This window comes from Erpetoichthys calabaricus, chromosome 2 (genome assembly GCF_900747795.2).
Source record: "Erpetoichthys calabaricus chromosome 2, fErpCal1.3, whole genome shotgun sequence".
NCBI lineage: Eukaryota > Metazoa > Chordata > Cladistia > Polypteriformes > Polypteridae > Erpetoichthys > Erpetoichthys calabaricus.
The window spans coordinates 199,064,096-199,083,062 of NC_041395.2; the positions used below are offsets into that span (position 1 = coordinate 199,064,096).

Below are 18,967 nucleotides of genomic sequence, written 5' to 3' on the forward strand. Positions count from 1 at the left end.
ACCCTACGTTCATGCAATTACTAGACCAGCTTGAGGTGCTGCAATGTGCCAGTGAAATGTGACACCATAAGTGTGTATAGTAGAGTTCCACGCAATGTATGTAAACAGGCAAAGAGTAGCATTCCTGGAATGTTAAGGATGTGCACCATGTGTCATAATAAAGAGAATTATATATGACACAATGTGGTTTGTATGTAATAAGGAACATAGCATTCTGTGGGTAAATCAAGATGGTTTCCAGCACATGTCTGTGTATGCAGTGCATTATAGCGCAGCACATTTGTAATCTTGTGTAGTGCATGCTTGTTACTGGAAATTAGGCTGTATATCTTAATAAAACTTGGTGTAGCATGCATGTATGGCAACCATTTCAGTGGTGTGTGAAACACACAGCAAGAGTTTAACCTTTGGTTGCAGCAGTTACTGTAAGTTCTGTGTGAATGCTTATGCCCTTAGAAATAAAGACAATGTATACACCATAGTGCTTTGCTTAGTTTAGTTCATAAGGAACACAAGTCACAGAAATGCAGTGGAGTGCTCCCACAAACAGGACTCACCATCTGAAAAAATATTTTAGAGTTCATAAAAAAATAACTCTCTAAAATACTTTGCTTTAAAAAGCCTGGCAACCTGAGTGGTGTTGGTGCACAATACGGTCCCTTGGCAGTACAGATGAAAACAAGTCATAATTCAATGTTGTTGAGGTAGTCCTCTGAATCAGATCCCTCGAGGCAGGGTGTCAGTGAAGGGCAGGTGGCCTTCAACAGCTTGTCTTCTAGCTCTGAATCTTGAGGGGAAAGTGGCTCCCCTTTGGTCATAACATACATGAAGTAGTGAAAGCCACTGCCATAGCTGTAGTGCTGTATAGACCAGTCCAATTCTCTCCTGGCATAGTGGCGCTTACGGAAGTGAGGTTGGGAAAACGTGATTGAAACAAAGCGGCCACCTGGACAAAGCACCCTGCTAACCTACAAAAGAACAAAAAATAAAAGAAGTGGTAAATGTAGGGGACCAGAGAAAAGGGAGATGGGAGCACATACAGAATAAGTAAAATAAGCGCAAGCAAATAAATTTGTTAATTAGAACAGGTAATTTGATCAAACACTATTTATCAATTTGTAACCATCTAATATCTAAAAATGTAAGGATGATCACTGAAGGTCTCCAAGGTGGTACTTACATTAAAGCTATGAAGAGAGAATTATGGAGTACATTAATATAGCTTATACCTGTAAAAGAAAACAAGCCCCAGCTTCTCATCCATAAATCTATGCTTCAACTCTGTGCCTTGGTGGTATGTTTCAGATTCCTACAATCCTTTGTGAGAAGAACGGTTTCCTATCTTTTATCTTACAAGTGCTTTCCATTATTTTCTACACCTCTTCTTGACTGAATAACTGACTTATTATTATTGAATATATAAATTATTGAATTATTCTGGATCAACTTACAAAGTCTTTGACATCTTTGAAGACCTAGATTGGGTCCTCATATGGCTTTATTTGCTGAATATTAAAGAGGTTTAATTCTCAAAGACTGTTAATGTAGCCCTCACCTCTGTACATTGTTATGCATGTACGTCAGTGGATCTCTCTTCAACCTCATCTAAGGTATGTACTACAACCCCAAGTCGAGAGCGGGCGCTGGTGCTAACTTTGTCCTCTTCTATTCCCTCTGCAGTACTGAGAAGATGTCCAGTGATGGAGATTGACTACACCCTTACGCCCCCCCCCCCCCCCCCCCCCCCCCCCATAAATCCTAGGCCACTGGAAGGAGACGTACCATTGTAGATAGAATGCAGCGTAGGATGGAGCTCCTACAGGCTGACTGAATCTTTCGAATGAGAAAGCTTCAACAGTATAAATCTCAAAACATATTTTTCATAGCTTGTACTTTGACTTTGCACACCATGCATTTATAACTATTGTTCCTTACTGCTGCATGACACATACAGTTTAATATGGACAAGTGCAGTATTTTCCAGCGCTTGCCTAGTTTTGAAGACTTGCCAGTATTTTTAAACTTATTTCTTTTTCCTCTTCAGTAAATCTGGTGCCATCTGTAAATTTCACAGGTTTACTAACCATAAAAGCAGAAAGAAAAATAATAAACAGGGAATGAGATAAACTAGCATTTTAAAATGACTGCATTAATTTCTGTAATTCCAAAATCATGAATAGTTTATAGTGTATGGCAGGGGAACACGTTCAATGAAAATAATGCTGTTTTACCATGCATCCTCCTGTATTAACATAATCCTTCCACAAAACAAAACCTCCTCAAAACTGACAATAGAAGGACAAGATGCTTGAATACTACAGAAACATAAATTGATTCTTAATATTGATAAACAAAAATATGTTCAGACACAGGAAAGCAGAACAAAAGTCTATTGAGCTTTAGGGGAAACATATCACAAGTGAGTTTCTTGTCTACTGCCTAGTTCTCTGCTTCTCATTGTGTTTTAGGTACCCTGAATCAGAGATCAAGCTCAAAGACTCGATGGCTAATGAATTCCAGCACTTTTTTGTTGACAACTTATGGCCACTGGTGAGAAAATCTATGAAGATTAACTGATGATACAAAAGCATTACCACCCTAGTTAGGTACAATATTAACTAAGCTGGTACTGCAGCACAAATTCACTAGTCCATCTTACAAGTGCCACTGCCCTTAATTTCTAAACAAGACCTTTGAGGTAGTGGAATTCCACATAAGGCAGCTCCTCTCCCCTTTCTGTAGGTAAAAAGCTACATTTTTCCAGGATAGGACCATGATCTCAGGTTTGGAAGTGCTTATTGTCATCCCAACAGCATTACCCTCAAATGTGTGCAGGAATCTGCACAATCTGATCAAACAGAGAGGAGAACACCATCAGAAAAGAGCAGAAGTGCAAACATTATGCTCTCCAACTATATGTTGCTTAGGAGCTGGCTCCAGTCTGAAAATCTTGTCCATGTGTTTATTAATATTGTGCCATTATATAATTCAATGTCAAATAAAGATTTGTAAACTTTATGTCAATCACTTTATGCACACATTAATTTTCTCTTCACTTCTTTAACCAGCATTTGGCTTTCCTATCTCAACGTTCAGGAGTTTTTTTTTTTCCCATGTAGCGGAGTTTGATGGAAGTCATTAGAAGTTTGAATTTTCTACAAAGCCATAAAAAAGTTAGTTGTTATACCTCAGTAAGACTAGACTAAACTGGTGCAACTGCAGTAACTTAAAAATCCATCCATCCATCATCCAGCCCACTATATCCTAACTACAAGGTCAGATCTGCTGGAGCCAATCCCAACCAACACAGGGCACAAGGCAGGAAACAAACCCTGGGCAGGGCGCCAGCCCGCCGCAGGCACCCAAGCACACACTAGGGACAATTTAGAATTGCCAATGCACCTAACCTGCATGTCTTTGGACTGTGGGAGGAAACCCACGCAGACACGGGGAGAACATGCAAACTCCACGCAGGGAGGACCCGGGAAGCGAACCCGGGTCTCCTAACTGCAAGGCAGCAGTGCTACCATTGTGCCACCGTGCCGTTAACTTAAAAATAAAACAGTTAAAAAGGAGTAGAAGCAGAAACTCTGCGAAAACAAACCACTCAGATTTGAGAACACCATATTACCTCACAGATTTACTCACCATATAATTAATATAAACTAGAAAAAGCACAACAGTCTAAGTGCAGATCCCTAGTGATATGACCTCATGTGGAGTATTGCGTCTTATCAGTACTGTCTGATTCCTTTCCATTAAGAGACTCGCATCCCAGTTTCTAAGGTGTGATGCCACTGGATTCTACAGAATTAATTTTCAGTGCAGAACATTATTTAGTATGTTATTTTCTTTCAAACAGTCTTGTAATTTATTTATGATTTTTGATTCCGTAACCTTACATGAGATACATGTAAGAAATTACTGGTCTCAATTACTGAGATCCATTTTGTCCCCTTTCTTTAGAATTGCAACTTTCAGAAACATCTCCAATCTGGAGTGATGGGCAGAATATTCATATGAAACATTTACAAATGTGTATTATTTCTATCACCGCTGCTCCTAAAATTCCATCAAGTCTAGGGGTTTTATTAGACTTCAGCAAACCTGTTGCACATCTAAATGTTTCCATTTTAAACATTTTTACAGACAGTTTTATTTCCCTTCTACCTGAGACAATATTTTTATTTCTTTTTTATAGATGCTTAAATAAAACTTCCATGTAATTAATTTACTTCTGATGTTCATTTTCAATGACTTTTATTTGTTCATCTCTAATCCTTCTAAGTTTTGGCTTGTCCTAGAATAGTCATGGAAAAATTATGTGCTGCTTTTCCATTAGCTTCCATGGCAACCATTTATTTGGTTGTCTTTGAAGAATTCCAGTGCTTTAATTGATCTTTTATTGTACTTTTCAGTATTTTCCTGTAGAAACCTCATTCATGTATGTACAATCTTTATTGTAAAGAAATATTTTATAATATTCACAAAACATGCTTTTTAACAATGATGTTCACCTTTGTTGACAAGCTTTTTTAATATAAAAGGTGTAATTACCATCACAGATTCTCTTTAAATATTTTAAAATGCTAATGTACTATTTATCAATTTTCTCCAAATAATCTTTTCCTTTTGAGGATGTGGGGAGCTGGCACAAACTCACTTACATCATCAAATTTAGAGTTGCTAATCAACATAAAGACACACAACACTTTGGGATGTTTTGGAGTAAAAGAAACGTCAAACCCAGACAAGGGAAGACTGTGCAAACTCCATCTAGACTGTAAACAGAGCATTTAAAGCAAGGTCCCTAAGCCAGTAAACAGCAGCACTAAACACCAAGCCACTGTGCCTTACTAAATGCAAGTGTTTTCTTCTCCCTTCTGTAATGCACATTTCTTTAGAAGTACCATTTTCAGCAAGCAGATTCATTAAGTAGTAAAAAAAAAAAAAAAAAAAAAAAAAGAAGTCTGATGGAAGCTGTTTTAGGCTTAAAGTGGAATGTGTTGCAAGGATTTCAGTTCTAGCAAAGAGAAATGAAGATGTCTGATACACAGCTGGATGACATTACAGCTGCTTTAAGGAGCAGCACAGATCTGCTTTCATCAGATTTCAGACAATCATGAGTGCTGTTAAGTACTTGGCATTTATTGCATAACCTAAAATTTCCAAACATGCATAATCGAATTCTGGGTTATTGTGGGATCAGAGTCTGTACTGGTAGAACTGGATACCAGGTAGAAACCATCCTTCAATGGGGTGCCAATCAATCACATAACCTCTCCTTTGCATTTCCTCACATTTACTTTGGGCCAGTTTTTAATTAAGTCAACTGTCTTGGGATGTGGGTCAAAAATTGGAGTACACAGTGAAAAACCCAAAAAGACATCAGGGAGAATATGCAAACTTCACACATACAGGGATACTGCAAAGTATTTAAATCCAATATGACGGATTTTCAGGCATGTTTTTTTATTTATTTGTATATTTTTTTGCTATACACCATGGAAAAATAGGATTTCTTCCTTGATATCAAGAGTAGAATGGGAAAGACATGAAATTAAAAGTAACAATAATAACAATGAGCTCTAGCAGGATTTTAAGGTCATGAAATACCCCCAAGATACCAAGGTGACACATTGGATACCTTTGTGTGTGTTTTAAGCACTTTGGGCTACATTATTTGCATGAAAATGTGCTATATAAATAAATGTTGTTGTTGTTTTAGAAGTTAAAGGGCTACAATATTCCACTTAGAGGGAGGCTGCTTCACCACCATCCAAACACCCCACACACCCACCCCAACTAACCAGAGTCTCTCCAGACCAGGAACACGAGGCTGGCCTGTCAGCTGGAGAAGCTGCTGCCAAGAAGGCAGGAGGGGCCTGAGTGAATATTAACTTATTACCCAGAACCCCCTACTTCACTAATCCTGCCTGCTGGGTTTGCTCCCGCGAGGGAGTAGGCTGTTGCTGTACTTCTAAGGATCGCTTTGAAGAACAAAGTAAACAAAAAGCTTTGAAAGGAAGGAAAAAAATGCCGATTACTGTATTTAGAAGTAAAAACAATAACATGATTGAAAATAGAAATTCCTGCAGAGAACTAGGCCACCTGCTGCTGCCTACACTTGTGTCAGGTCTGTGGCATACTTCCCACACTCATGATCCCAGTCTTTCCCTGATTTTATAGAACAAATGGCGGAGACAGAGAAAGATTCGGGAAAAAAGCTCAAAGTAACACCAAATGGAGAGTTAAATCTAAAATGAAATTGGGAGCAGCAAGAAAGTGTACAGACAATCCTTAATGTGAGCAGCTGTGAGGTGATGAGCACAGTGGATTTGCACACATAACTGTGACAAACTTAAATTTGTGTGTACAGTGGTTTTACTCAGGGATAGTCTCCAACTTTAAGATCACAGAAAGAAGTATGAGCAGAAGAGGGAATCTCTCTAGGCTGGTGTCAATACATGTACATACACAAAGTAATATCAGTTCCATGAAATCTACTGTGGATATGCAGGATTCTCGGAAAGAAGGTTTAAATTTTGATGCCATAATGTACAAACATGAAGATGAAACTCAATGGCACAATCCAAGCAGTTTTTCAAGGCATGGCTATGACGTATAGTCTTCAGAATATGCAGGCAGTCCTGAGCAGCTCCACTGAGGTTTAACAGAAATGAACGTCTGTTGCCTTTAATAATTAACTGGTACTTTAAATAATGCAGAGTTAGATTTATTTGGTCACAAAAAGATGAAAACAACAATGAAGTCCACTTTAACACAAGATCACATATTACCAAGGAAAATGCACTAACCCTTTACTTCCTGCATGCCCTCAAAGAAATACCTGGATACCCAGCACAGGAAAGGAAACAAGTCACCCTGAGGAGAGGCATCAATAATTGATAAGCGATTTTCCTTTAATTAGTAATGCAGTGGAATTTTCTCATGCCCTGCGCGGAGAACTGCTGCTTGCATTTCAAGAAAGGCTATGCAGAGACATGGAATCAGAAGTACTTTGAACTTTGTGTGATTTAGATCTTCATTTTTTTAGTATCATGTCGAACAATCTTTTGTGCTCATTTCTATCGGCATACTTATTGCTCTTATTAACACTGCAAGCAGGACATTATTTATCTCAGCATTCCATTTTGCATGTAATATCCAGAGTTACAGAATTGACTGTCACTATCATTTCTGGAGTTTACTAAAAGGTACAATTCACACCTTAAAGCAAATCTTGCTTTACATAAAACTTTTGGATATTTACTTTACATGTTAATTTTATGCTTGCTTAATTTAACTCTGGGTTTTGGTGGGCCAGGGCTTATCTCAGCAGCATTCAACCAAGTGTAGGAAACAACCCTGGATAGGGCACCATTCCATTGTATGGAGCTCTCACATACACACTTACATGGGCAGTTTGTAGCTGTCAATTAACCTACCATGCGCATTTATGAGGATTTAAGAGAAGCTCACGCAGAACAAGAAAGACTATACAAACTACACATGGACAATGTCCAAGGGGGAGTTTTGAATGCAGAATATTGGGTAAAGGAAACAGCAGAAGCTACTGTGCCATTGAGCTGCACAGCTAAATCCGTTTTAAGTGCCAAGCCGGATTAACTGGCCCCATAGCCGGGATGAGTGTGGAAACATTACCCAGACTGAAGGACAAGATAAAGGAGCAGAGGGGGGCAGCTCCTAATTTTATATTTTTTTATACCCCATTCACTAGATAGCAGCATCTCACGACCACAGTAACCATGTGGATCTCTGTGGAGCATGATGAGAGTTGTAGTGCCAAGTGTCAGTCAGGCTGGGTCCCATTGATGCCTTAGCGGGTGCTGTAGGGATTCGTGATCTCTATTTTTCTGGACTTCCAACTGACCTGGAAGTGCTTGTTTTGGGCTATTCCCTTGTACCGGAAATACTCCAATATTATAATATAATAACTTCGATATAAAAAGAAGCCGTCCAGCCTCACTTAGTTGGAGTCATAGCTGGGATGGTGGAAGGAAGGTAACACTCACTGGTGGGAGGTTGAAGGAAGGAAGAAAAGAAGGAAAAAAAGAAAGAAAAATGTTTGTGTTTGTGTAACAACGGAGAAACCTTTTGTGAGGTAATTTTATAATAAAAGCCTCTATTTTTCAACCTGTAACTTCCTTGTCTCTGTTGTATCCAGGGGTTGGGGTTCAGTGGTGCCCCATACATGTCACAACTGCCAAAGCTGGCGGGATTTAGTGGCCATCTGTTTTGGCAGGAACTTGTTTTATAAAAAAATTGTTGCCGCAAAAAGCTCCTGGAACAACTGCACCACCCATATCCCAAGTGATTTTATTTATTTATTTATTTTTTTATATAATAATGGGGAAAAATCCTGGGAAAAAAGTGGAAAACCTTTGAGTGATCGCTCACCTGGCTTCTTCACACATCTTCTAAACTATCTGGGGAATAGTGTAGATGGCAGGTCTGCAAGACAGCACACCAAACCACTTCCGCAATGGAGAGGAGAAAGCTGTGCAGAGGAGAACATGCAGGATAGCCATAGCACTATACTCAGTGACTGAAGCTAAAAGGAGGTACATGATGTCGTTGGATTTAACCTAGTTGGGAAAATGTTTAACTGTGCACTTTGTTCATACTTCCTGGATAGCAGAAATGCGGCTTGTGGCCTGTCATGTCCTTTTTGCCCCAGACAAGATGGTGATGATGAGTGGACAAACTAGTATAGCTATGAAAACCTCAAGTTGCTGTTCGCAGATGAAGGTCAAGTGGTTCAACCCGGTGAACCCTGGGAGGAAGGTGGTGACTGAAAGACAGACATCCCATTGTCCAAACCAGTCAGGGTAAAACCGCAAAGATCACAGTAAGCAATCTTTCTGTTTCTCAGAGGGAGTTCCAGAACAAGTGTTGGGATTCAGTTGATAAATTACTAGAGATGAGATCGATTGGTCATTCCGGAGGCCATCTGGACTCAAACTACCACAATCCTTGGGTGCAACCTATGGGGAATGCCCAGGAGATATGCATGATTTCTGGATTCCTGGGAGGGCAATGGAAAAGCCTAGTCTTCCTCAACTGAGGAGGAACCAACCCAAAAGAAGAATCGATTCCATGGATGTGGGATGTTACTTACGCTGCTTCAAACATTGTTAAGAGTAATGAACACAATTAAAACAGCAATGTGTGAATTGTAAAGTATTGGAAAAGCTCCAACAGAAGCCAGGGACAATATTTACAAAACCTATGAGTTGGGCTGGTTACAGCGGCAGATTCAGCCATACCTGTAAGAGAGAGCTCTACAGTACAGAATAAAGGAACTCAGAGTGAAGGGGTCCTGGAAATAAGTGAGGGGAATTGAGTAGCTGCTGTTCTGACAATTCTGAAAACTATAATGATTAATCTCCCTGTACAAGGGCCGCCAGTAAGTGAAATTGCCATTCAGATGGAGACTCGCAGGTAAAAGAGATGGGGATTTGAATAAAAAGGGCTGATTTATTCATACCAGTGTCCAAGTTATTTAATCTTCTATACAGGGTAAAAATGATAAGACAGATGTTAAGGAAGTACAGACATCAAGGTGCTCATCTTTGATTCAAGAAGCATCCCAGACAACCTACATATCCCAGAGCAGAAAGGTGAGTCCTCCTGGAAGGTTAGGATCACCTAACACTCATAACACAGAGCCCTAAATACGAAGTGCAGATCGAGGATTTCCCTCCTGCTTTCAGAGAAGCAGAACCTAACAATCAGTTCTGAATAGTCATTTTTATGAGTGTGATGATACTGGACATGGCTGCAGACACTGTCCTTACAGGCTGCAAAGAAAACCACAGAACTGTAAACGGGATGCTGCTGCTGCTAATTATGCACTATTCATTCCAGACTACCACATTAAATTCTGGGACCCTGATCTGACCCTCCAGAGGACTGCTACCCTCATGGGACTGGCAACTGCACCATGTGGGGCTCAGCTGAGGGAGGAGCCATGTAAGTGCCAAGCTGGCTGGGATAAGTATGGAAACCTTACCCAGACTAAAGGACAAGATAAGGGTGCAGTGGGGGAAGCTCCTATTTTTTTTATTTTTTTTATTTATTGAATTTATTAAAAGCATGTACTGTCTCATACAATCAAGTCAAACTTAAAACTACAATCAAATCAACCCCCACCCAGGAGAAAGAGAGGAAGGCCAACAACCAGGGCAAAACTGTTAAAAGTAGTAAAGAGAGAAAAGAGTCTTTTTCCTCAATATAAACACTTACTCTAAAATGTTATTGATTAGGTCCTGCCAGGTTTTAAAATTTTTTTGAACAGATCCTCTTACAGTAAGTGAGAATTTGATTTTTTTCCAATTTCAAATAGTATATAACATCAGTTACCTATTGACTTAAAAGAGGTGGGTTAGGATTCTTCCAGTTGAGCAAGACAAGTCTACGTCTAATAGTGAAGTGAAGGCAATTACAGTTTGTTTGTCCTTCTCTACTTTAAGCCCAACTGGGAGTACACCAAACACAGCTGTTAATGGGTAAGGAGGGATTGTGACACCAAGGCTGTCTGATAGACATTTAAAAATTTTCATACAGAATGATGTCAACACACCAAAAACGTGGCCTAGTGAAGCTGGGACTCGATTGCAACGTTCGCAGTTTGGATCTTGCTCTGGAAACATCTTGAACAACTTCAAGAGAGACAGATGTGCTTGATAAAAGATTTCAAGTTGAATAATTGAATGTTTTGTACATATGGAGCTACAGTGAATTCTGTGCAAGGCTGTCTTCCACTCTGTTTCTGACATGCTGAGTAAGAGATCCTTTTCCAACTGTTCTGTGGGATCTTTAAATGGAAGGGACTTTAAAATGGTTTTATATATTAAGAAATGCTGTCCAAGTCCCCAAGAGTGATTGATCAATATCTCTTCTGGAATAAAAATAGGTAGGAGGTGAGGAAAACTGGGCAAAGTTTCTAATTTGGAGATAGTAGAAAAATTGTGTTGATGGTAGATTAAATTTGGAGTATAACTGTTCATAGGATGCAAAGACATTACTTATATACAAATCTCTAAATGATTTAATCCCATACGTTATCCAGACATTAAAAACTCTGTATACGTTTGAGAGTGTGGAAAAAGGTGGTTATCATATAGAGGTGCCACAGATAAAATATTATCTAACTTAAAGTGCTTCCTATATTGGTTTCATATTCTGAATGAATGAAGGACAATTAGGTTGTTAGTATATTGGCGATACCTACTATTTACTGGTATACAAAGCAAAGAATATAAAGAAGTGTTGCAGGATTTCATTTCTAATGCAGTCCAGGCTATTGTGTGTTCATCTATTTGTGTCGCTGTCCAGGTTTTTATAGCTTGTATGCTTGCCACCCAGTAAAAAAAAATTTAAATTAGGTAGGGCCATGCCACCTCCTAATTTAGGTTGTTGTAAGGATGCCTTTTGAATGCATGGATTTTGTGAATTCCAAATAAATTAGGTTATGATTGAATCTAATTTCTTAAAAAAAGATTTGTTAATGTATATGGGGATGTTTCGAAATAGGAACAGACGCTTAAGGAGGATATTCATCTTCACAATATTCTTTCTGCCAAAGCAAGATGGAGGGTAGACCATCTATACACGTCTTGCTTAATTTTATCCATGCAAACCACAAAATTTTGTTGAAAAATAGCTTTATATTTACTTGTGATGTTGACCCCTAGGTATTTAAACTGATCTTCAATGATAAAAGGGAAGGTGTGAATATATTATATTAAATAGGCATCGAAGATCGGAAGCCACATGTCTACCTTCAATAAATCTGGTTTGGTCTTGTGATATTACTGAAGGGATCATTTTCTCAATCCTTCTAGCTAAGGCTTTGCAGAGTATCTTAACATCATTATTCAGAAGTGAGATTGGTTTTTGTAATTCACATTGTAATAAGTCCTTATTTTTCTTAGGAAAAAAGGTAATTAATGCTTGGCGAAAAGTTTGAGGTAGAATTTTTTGTCTCTGGCTTCTATAAATGCTGCTAATAAGAGGGGAAGTAACTTAACTGAAAATTTTTTATAGCAGGGTAGCAATCAGGACCTGCTGCTTTCCCACTCTGAAGTGAGTTAATAGTGTCTTAGAATTCTTATAATGTCAGAGGTTTATCCAATTCCTCTGCACTTAGAGTATCTAGTTGTGGTATATGTAATTTATCAAAAAGTGCATTAGGTTGTGTCTTGTATTCTTTAAACTGAGTAGAATATAAGGAGTTATAGGGGTATCTAAATGTGTTCATTATATTTTCATGGCCAAAGATTCTATCGCCGTCTGTGTTGGTGATTACTGATATTGCATTGCGAACTCTCTACTTATGGATTTTTTGCGCTAAGCTCTTGTTAGCCTTCTCTCCATGTTCTTAGTAATGATGTTGTGATTTGAAAATGAGTTGTTCTGTTTCTTTTGTTGTCAAGAAGTTCAGTTCTGATAGCAAAGCCAGTTTATTTCTAAAGAGTGCCTCATTTGGAGACCTGGCATGTTCTCAATCTATTCTGGTAATTTCAATGAGTAACTCTGCTGCCTTCTTGGTTTCCGATGTATTTTTGTAGGAAAGGTATGAGATAATCTGTCCTCTTGAAAAAACCTTCAGGGTTTCCCATAGTATTCCTGCAGAAACGTCAGAGGATTCATTTGTCTCAAAAGAAAATCTATTTGCTTGGATATGAATTCTGTACAGTTCTTGTCAGCTAATGACAGGCAGTTAAGACGTCAGCCGCGAGATAAGTATGTGGGGCATAGTGATGTGAACTCCATGATCAGAGGGGCATGGTCAGAGATAATAATTGCGTCGTATTTGCAAGATTTGATCGTGGACAAGAAATTGTTATCTATAAAGAAATGATCAGTTCTTGAGTAACAATGATGTACTGGTGAGAAGAAGAAATATGAAGAATATAAGTTTGGATTTAGAATATCCTTTCCATGGGTCTGATAAGTTATGATCAATTAAAAACTGCAATTATTTTTGCAGTATTAGATGTTGCCACCCCTGTAGCTGAAGACCTATCCAGATCTAGATTTAAAAAACAATTAAAGTCTCCGGCAATTATAATTTCTACGAGTGTTCAAGTTAGGAATGAATGCAAACACGTTTTGGATGAAATCTCTATCATTCACATTGGGTGCATAGATATTTATCAAAATCACATTACAATTAAATAAATTACCCATAACTATCACATATTGCCCCTTCAGGATCTCATACTACATCTGATTCTACAAATGAAATTGGTGTGTGAATTAAGATTCAAACACCTCTAGTTTTCTTTGTATAGCTGGTGTGGAATATTTGGCCAGTCCAGTCTCTTTGCAACCGAAACTGAAGCTTGCTTAATAAGTGGGTCTCCTGTAAAAACACCATTTTGGTGTTTAGACCTGTTAGGTGAGAGAATACTTTCTTCCTCTTTAGTTTATTATTGAGACCTCTGACATTCCAGCAAACAAAGTTTATTGTTTGGGCATAGAGACATTGCTTCTGAACTTTTGTTGTCATTATATAATCTTAAATTAAGGTTGTACGTTGTTACATATGAGAGCTTTAATCTTAATTTCCAATACTGCACGGAGTTATGACTATGAAGCCTACTGTTGTGTTGGCACTTACAATTTTGGGGAAATGTGAGGATAGACCACATTTTATGAAGTCCCAGTTCTCTGACATGCCTAGAGACAGAGCATGTCCAGAACAAAACAAGCTCCCAAGCAGCGGTCTATACAGTCCAAATACTATAAGCCTAGAATATGATCTTAAACAATCTTGAAAGAATAAACCCAGGGTATAATGTTAAACAGTACCCATGGAGATGCAGAAAACATAAAAGTACACTCCTAATTTTATTTATTTTTATACCCCATCCACTAGACAGCAGCATCCCACAACCTCGGTAACCATATGGAACCCTGTGGGACATGATGGGAGTTGTAGTGCTGAGAATAAGCCCTGCTTGGTCCCGTGGGTGAGGCAAGTTTGGGGGGGTTTATTGTTGTGGCTGCAGAGATACACAATCCCTACTTTTCAGACTTCCACCTGACCCTTTGGGTTATGCCCTGGCATAAGAACTACTCCTGGGTCTGACCTAAATGGAAGCCATCCAACTTTTCTTAAATGGAGTCAGAGTCGGAAGGAAGGCAACACTAGCTGGCGGGAAGAAAGAAAGAAAGATTTGTACTTATGTTTGTGAAACCTGGAAGAAACCTTTTGTCAGGTATTTTATAATAAAAATCTCTATTTTGAACCGATGATTCTCTGTGTGCCAGTTGTATCCAGGGTTTGGGGCTCAGTGGTGTCTCCTATCTGTCACAGAGTGCAATTTTAATACCTCTGCTGTCTTTACTGTCCTTAGAGGGTTGTTCTCTCTAATAACACAATGTAAACACTATTTGTAACTCTGAGTGGGACAGATCTTAAATCAAGCCAACACAGTACATGTTCCTCTGTATGGCAAGTTGGATCTCCCTATGCACAAAGTTTAAGCAGAAACCCCTACCCCAAAATCCAATCCTGTGTGAAGGACAGCCGGGTCCCATGCCCGGCAGGGACGCCCCTGCTGCCTCTATTCCGGGGGAGCCACCATGGGCAGCTCAGTACCTCCCCCGGGACGCTTGGTGGCAGCCTCCCTGGTGGACGATGATTCCCCAACCTGGCGCAAGGCTCCATGGGAGATGGAGTCCTCCACAGCCTTGTTGGGAGCTTGGATGGCCACCAGGGGGAGCTGCATGGACTTTCCAGCCCACCTGGTCGACTCGTCAGCCCCACCCGGAAGGTCAATTAGGATCAGGTAATCAAGCACCTGGAACGCTTCCAGGTGGGGTATAAAAAAGGCCAGCCACCACCACTCAAGAGAGCCAGAGTCGGGAGGAGGAGGACTAAGCCTGAGGAGGAGGAGTGGTGGTGGTGCTGCTGAGGTGGATAGAGAGAGACTAATTGTGAGTGTATTTGGGACTGTGTTTGGCCTGTGGGACACGGGGAAAACGTGCCCCACGGCTGAAGAAATAATAAAGAGCATTTTATTTAAGTACGTGCCTCTGCCTGAGTCTGTGCCGGGTCGGGCGCTATAGAGCGCCTTTTACACCTGATAATATGAACATCATGAAAGAGGCCAAGGACAGCATGGTGGCGCAGTATGGAGACCAGGGTTTACATCCATTGTCCTCCCTGCCTGGAGCTTGTATGTTCTCCCCATGTCTGCATGGATTTCTTTTTGGTGCTCCGGTTTCCACTTTTCAAGTAGGTTATAGAATTCTACTGCTGCATTAAGACTCTTTTCACCTGAAAATTTCTAGATTGTAATGCATCCTCAACTTATTCCGCAATATGAGAATTTATCAAAGATCCTGAGCCAGTCCCTCTTGGTTTAGTGAAAGAGGTTGGAAACAATTCTGAAACTTTATATATGCTATCAAGTAGTTAATGGGCAGAATAAGCATATAAAACTCCAATGTATATGGCTTGTCTGCCAAAGGTACTGTAGAAGACTGGGTTGTCAGAAGAAATAACTAAAGAGTACAGTTCATCAATGGTTAACTGCTTTTTGGTCATGGGAAAAGAGGTGCTTGGCAGCTCTGGAGTTATCAGCAAGTGACACAGTGGGGTAAGAAAGTTGAAGGGCAGTCACCAAAAGACATATAGGTTTGGGCATTTAGTAATACACAAACATATACTGTTACAGTAACAAGCAATAAAGGGAAGTCTGAAAAACCTAATTAAATGAATGTTGTTTTGCTCTTCATTACCTCCATATACTTTCTTGAACCTCAGCAATACAAATATAATATTATAATAAATATAAATCTGACATCAGTCCAAAAACCTTTCTGGATCACATTTTCAAAGAAATGAAAGAAATGTAGGTCAGGCAGAATCAATGTTAGCAGAAATACTTAAAGCAGTCTCTGCAACAAAGGAGACAGATGCTGCGATTTAGTAACCAATATATGTCTGTCCATATTCCAGGCTGCATTGACCCATTCTTAGCTATAATTGGCTTATTTCTCGTCTTTAGCAGGTATTACTATGGGTGGCAAGCCATTCCATTAAAACACTCATTCACTAGGAAGGTTTAGAAATATATATTTACTTAAATTGTGCAGCAACACCCCCCAAAAAAGAGAGATGGTATAACTGCACAAAGGGTGAATCCACTAGCCAGGTAAAAGAGATTTAGTGTAACATGTGAGAGTAACCACCACACCCTTAGCCATTATTTTAAAACTTAAAATGCTTGCAACATTTAATCATAAAACATTTGCACACAAGATCCAGATAGTTATTCATACCTGCAGCACAGGCTCTATTAAAGAATAACAGAGAGAGCTGACATGGTCTGTGCTAAGGATAGCGAGACATGTCATTATTAGAAAACAAGATAGTGAAACTCAGCATATGGCAGAATCACACTGTCAGGAGGCATAACAGAATGTGGTAATATGATTGGACAGTCTGCATTAGAGCAATACTTTAGAAATACAGCTGACAGGATCAGTCTCTAAGGGTATAAAGCTCCTAGAAACTGAGCTGTGAAGTGTTTGGGCACTTAAAAGGATTATGCAAAAACAGGAGTTAAGTAATCATCAAAGTGGGGTAAGTCACAGAATGTGGCAAAAGGTTCTAGCCACTTTCCAACAGATTAAAGCTAATGGACACCAAGAGTTGACTACATCAGTCACCACTGGGTTTTAGCTGCATGCCACAAATGATTAATGGTCAGATATTATGAGTCAAAACCTGCAAGGTATTAACATCTGACAGGATCAATCTATGACAAAGGGCAGATCATGCATACAATAAGTGGACAGAATGGTTCTCTAAGGATATAAACTACAAAGTGTTTAGATGTGATGTAATTAGACAGCAGGCAGTACAGGTCAAAAAGGCAACATTTTCCTAATGTAAAAATCTAAAAGGACTGTCTCCTAAAGTGTAAAATGATATTAAGATGATCCAGAGTTAATCACCAAGGGTGTAAAATCAAATAATATGAAGACTGGTCAATGCTGCACCCCTAAATTGTAAAACTGCAGATTTTGAATATAGGTCCTATGGGTCACTAACATATTTTGCCTCCTGTTTCACATTTGGCACAGAGCAGATATTGTGAATGCCTTGCATACTCACAGATGGAGTGCCCACTGGTCTCTGACCTTTTGGAGGGAGGATACTATCACTTGTTTGAAGCATAACACTCCCATTATGTACAAATAACATGCATCTAAACAGTTCAGCATGTCAGAGAATAGAGGTTACCAGTGTGGGTTATGTCAGCCCAAAGAAGCTTGCCATTCAGGGTTGTTTCTAAATATAAAAACTGTCTGTGGGACTGTAATCCCATTGAAGGTGCTATTTTAGGCTCCTTGTTAGCAGATAAGCACAGCTTTGTAACCAATGGTGCTATCCTTAGAACAGAGAAAGCATGTAGGAATTGTACCCATGTGAGCTAGGCTGACCTCCCTGGAATCACCCCAGGGTGTTTCTCATTTTACGTAACTCTGGCTACGCAGTACTAGTGTCACATACTCTTAAGAGTTGTGAGCAGAGAACTCCTCACACATTAATAGGCCATTTAGTAAAACATGAAGTAATGTTATTTAAGAAGCATCAGCTGAAGTCTTTGGTCATTTGTCCTCAAGATTTTTTTTTGTATTTGAAGGTTGTGGAACTGTTGTAGCTTGTGAAATTCTAATTAAGATGATCCTTGTTTTAGAAATCTTCATGAACGCATCTTTGTGTCTATGTTGTTGGAATAGCTGCATATAAACAAATTGTCTGGTGCCTCTCTTTCAGGAAATTTGAAATCCAGGTAAAAAAAACAACATTAAGGTGAAGGTGGGGTTCCCTCGAATTGCTTTGCTAAACAATATCACTCTTCTGCCTGAAAGAATTTAAAAAACACAGTGGACAGTTGTTGAAAAAGACTGTTGAAAAATGTACTGCGATATGGAAAATTATCCCCCCAAAGGCATTATACTCACGTAGGAAATTCGAATGCAGATAATGCCAGACTGGTGAAAGTTTAATTTGGGGATTAAGCCCTTCAGTACAATCCCAATATCAGAGGGTTGTTATTAGATACATTAGGAGAAATGGGAGGCGTTACAGAGATAAACCCTGCAATCTTTAAATGGGATATTTCTGTAATAAAAATCTGTCAGTAATATATACACATGTCATCACTGAGGCTTGGTTTACCAAACATCTTGATTTTCCTTCAGAAACCTGATCAGCATATAACTTGCCAGCCACATGTAAGTGGTAAAGCAAACAGTAGATTTCCAACAAACCCTTTTGTTGTTATACATCTGGCATATTATGCGTGCAAAAAGAGGTAGCAAATTTAGAGTAAATGCATCTTCCATATACTGTATACAGAAGGCATTTATATAGATGACAGAGGTAAATGAGAGACAGAAAATCTGATTAAGGATCTTCTATGTGACAAACTGACTTAAAATCTGGTAAAGCATTGTCACAAATGTGAAAAACAATCTGACCAAGTGCATCTCCAGTAGGACTAAGGATTAGATTGTAACTCAGTAGATTTCTACAGGATAACTTATTTGCTTTGTAATAAGAAATATATGTAGGATGTAAACTGTCTGAAAGCAAGGTTAAGTAAGTGTAAAGAGGATTGAGAAGTGGACAAATACAGGGTCTCCATAGCAGACGAAATGCTGAATGGTGCAGTCCTCTTGGTCCTGTTGGTAGGAGAAACTAGGTGTTTATATTTCTAAACGTTTGAAAATGCTAGCTATAGGTACCACAATGAATTCAGGGGTGGCTGGAGTGGAATCTATTAAATATTTACTGACAGATTACAGCTTAAAAATAATTAAATTATTATTATTATTAGTCAGTCAATCATTTTCTAGGCCGCATTGTCCTGAACATGGTTGTGGGGGGTACTCGAGCCTATCCCAGCTAGCT

At 39.2% G+C, this 18,967-nt stretch overlaps 1 protein-coding gene across 1 annotated transcript in view; it reads right to left on the minus strand.

Moving 5' to 3' along the window:
• Positions 1-482: 482 nt before the first annotated feature.
• The window catches only part of ece2a (endothelin converting enzyme 2a), a 94,771-nt gene continuing 76,286 nt past the window's right edge, over positions 483-18,967 (minus strand). The window contains exon 3 of the mRNA XM_028795001.2: positions 483-968. Coding sequence (XP_028650834.2) covers positions 684-968 — 285 coding nt within the window. The 3' untranslated portion in view covers positions 483-683. The remainder of the gene's footprint in view (positions 969-18,967) is intronic.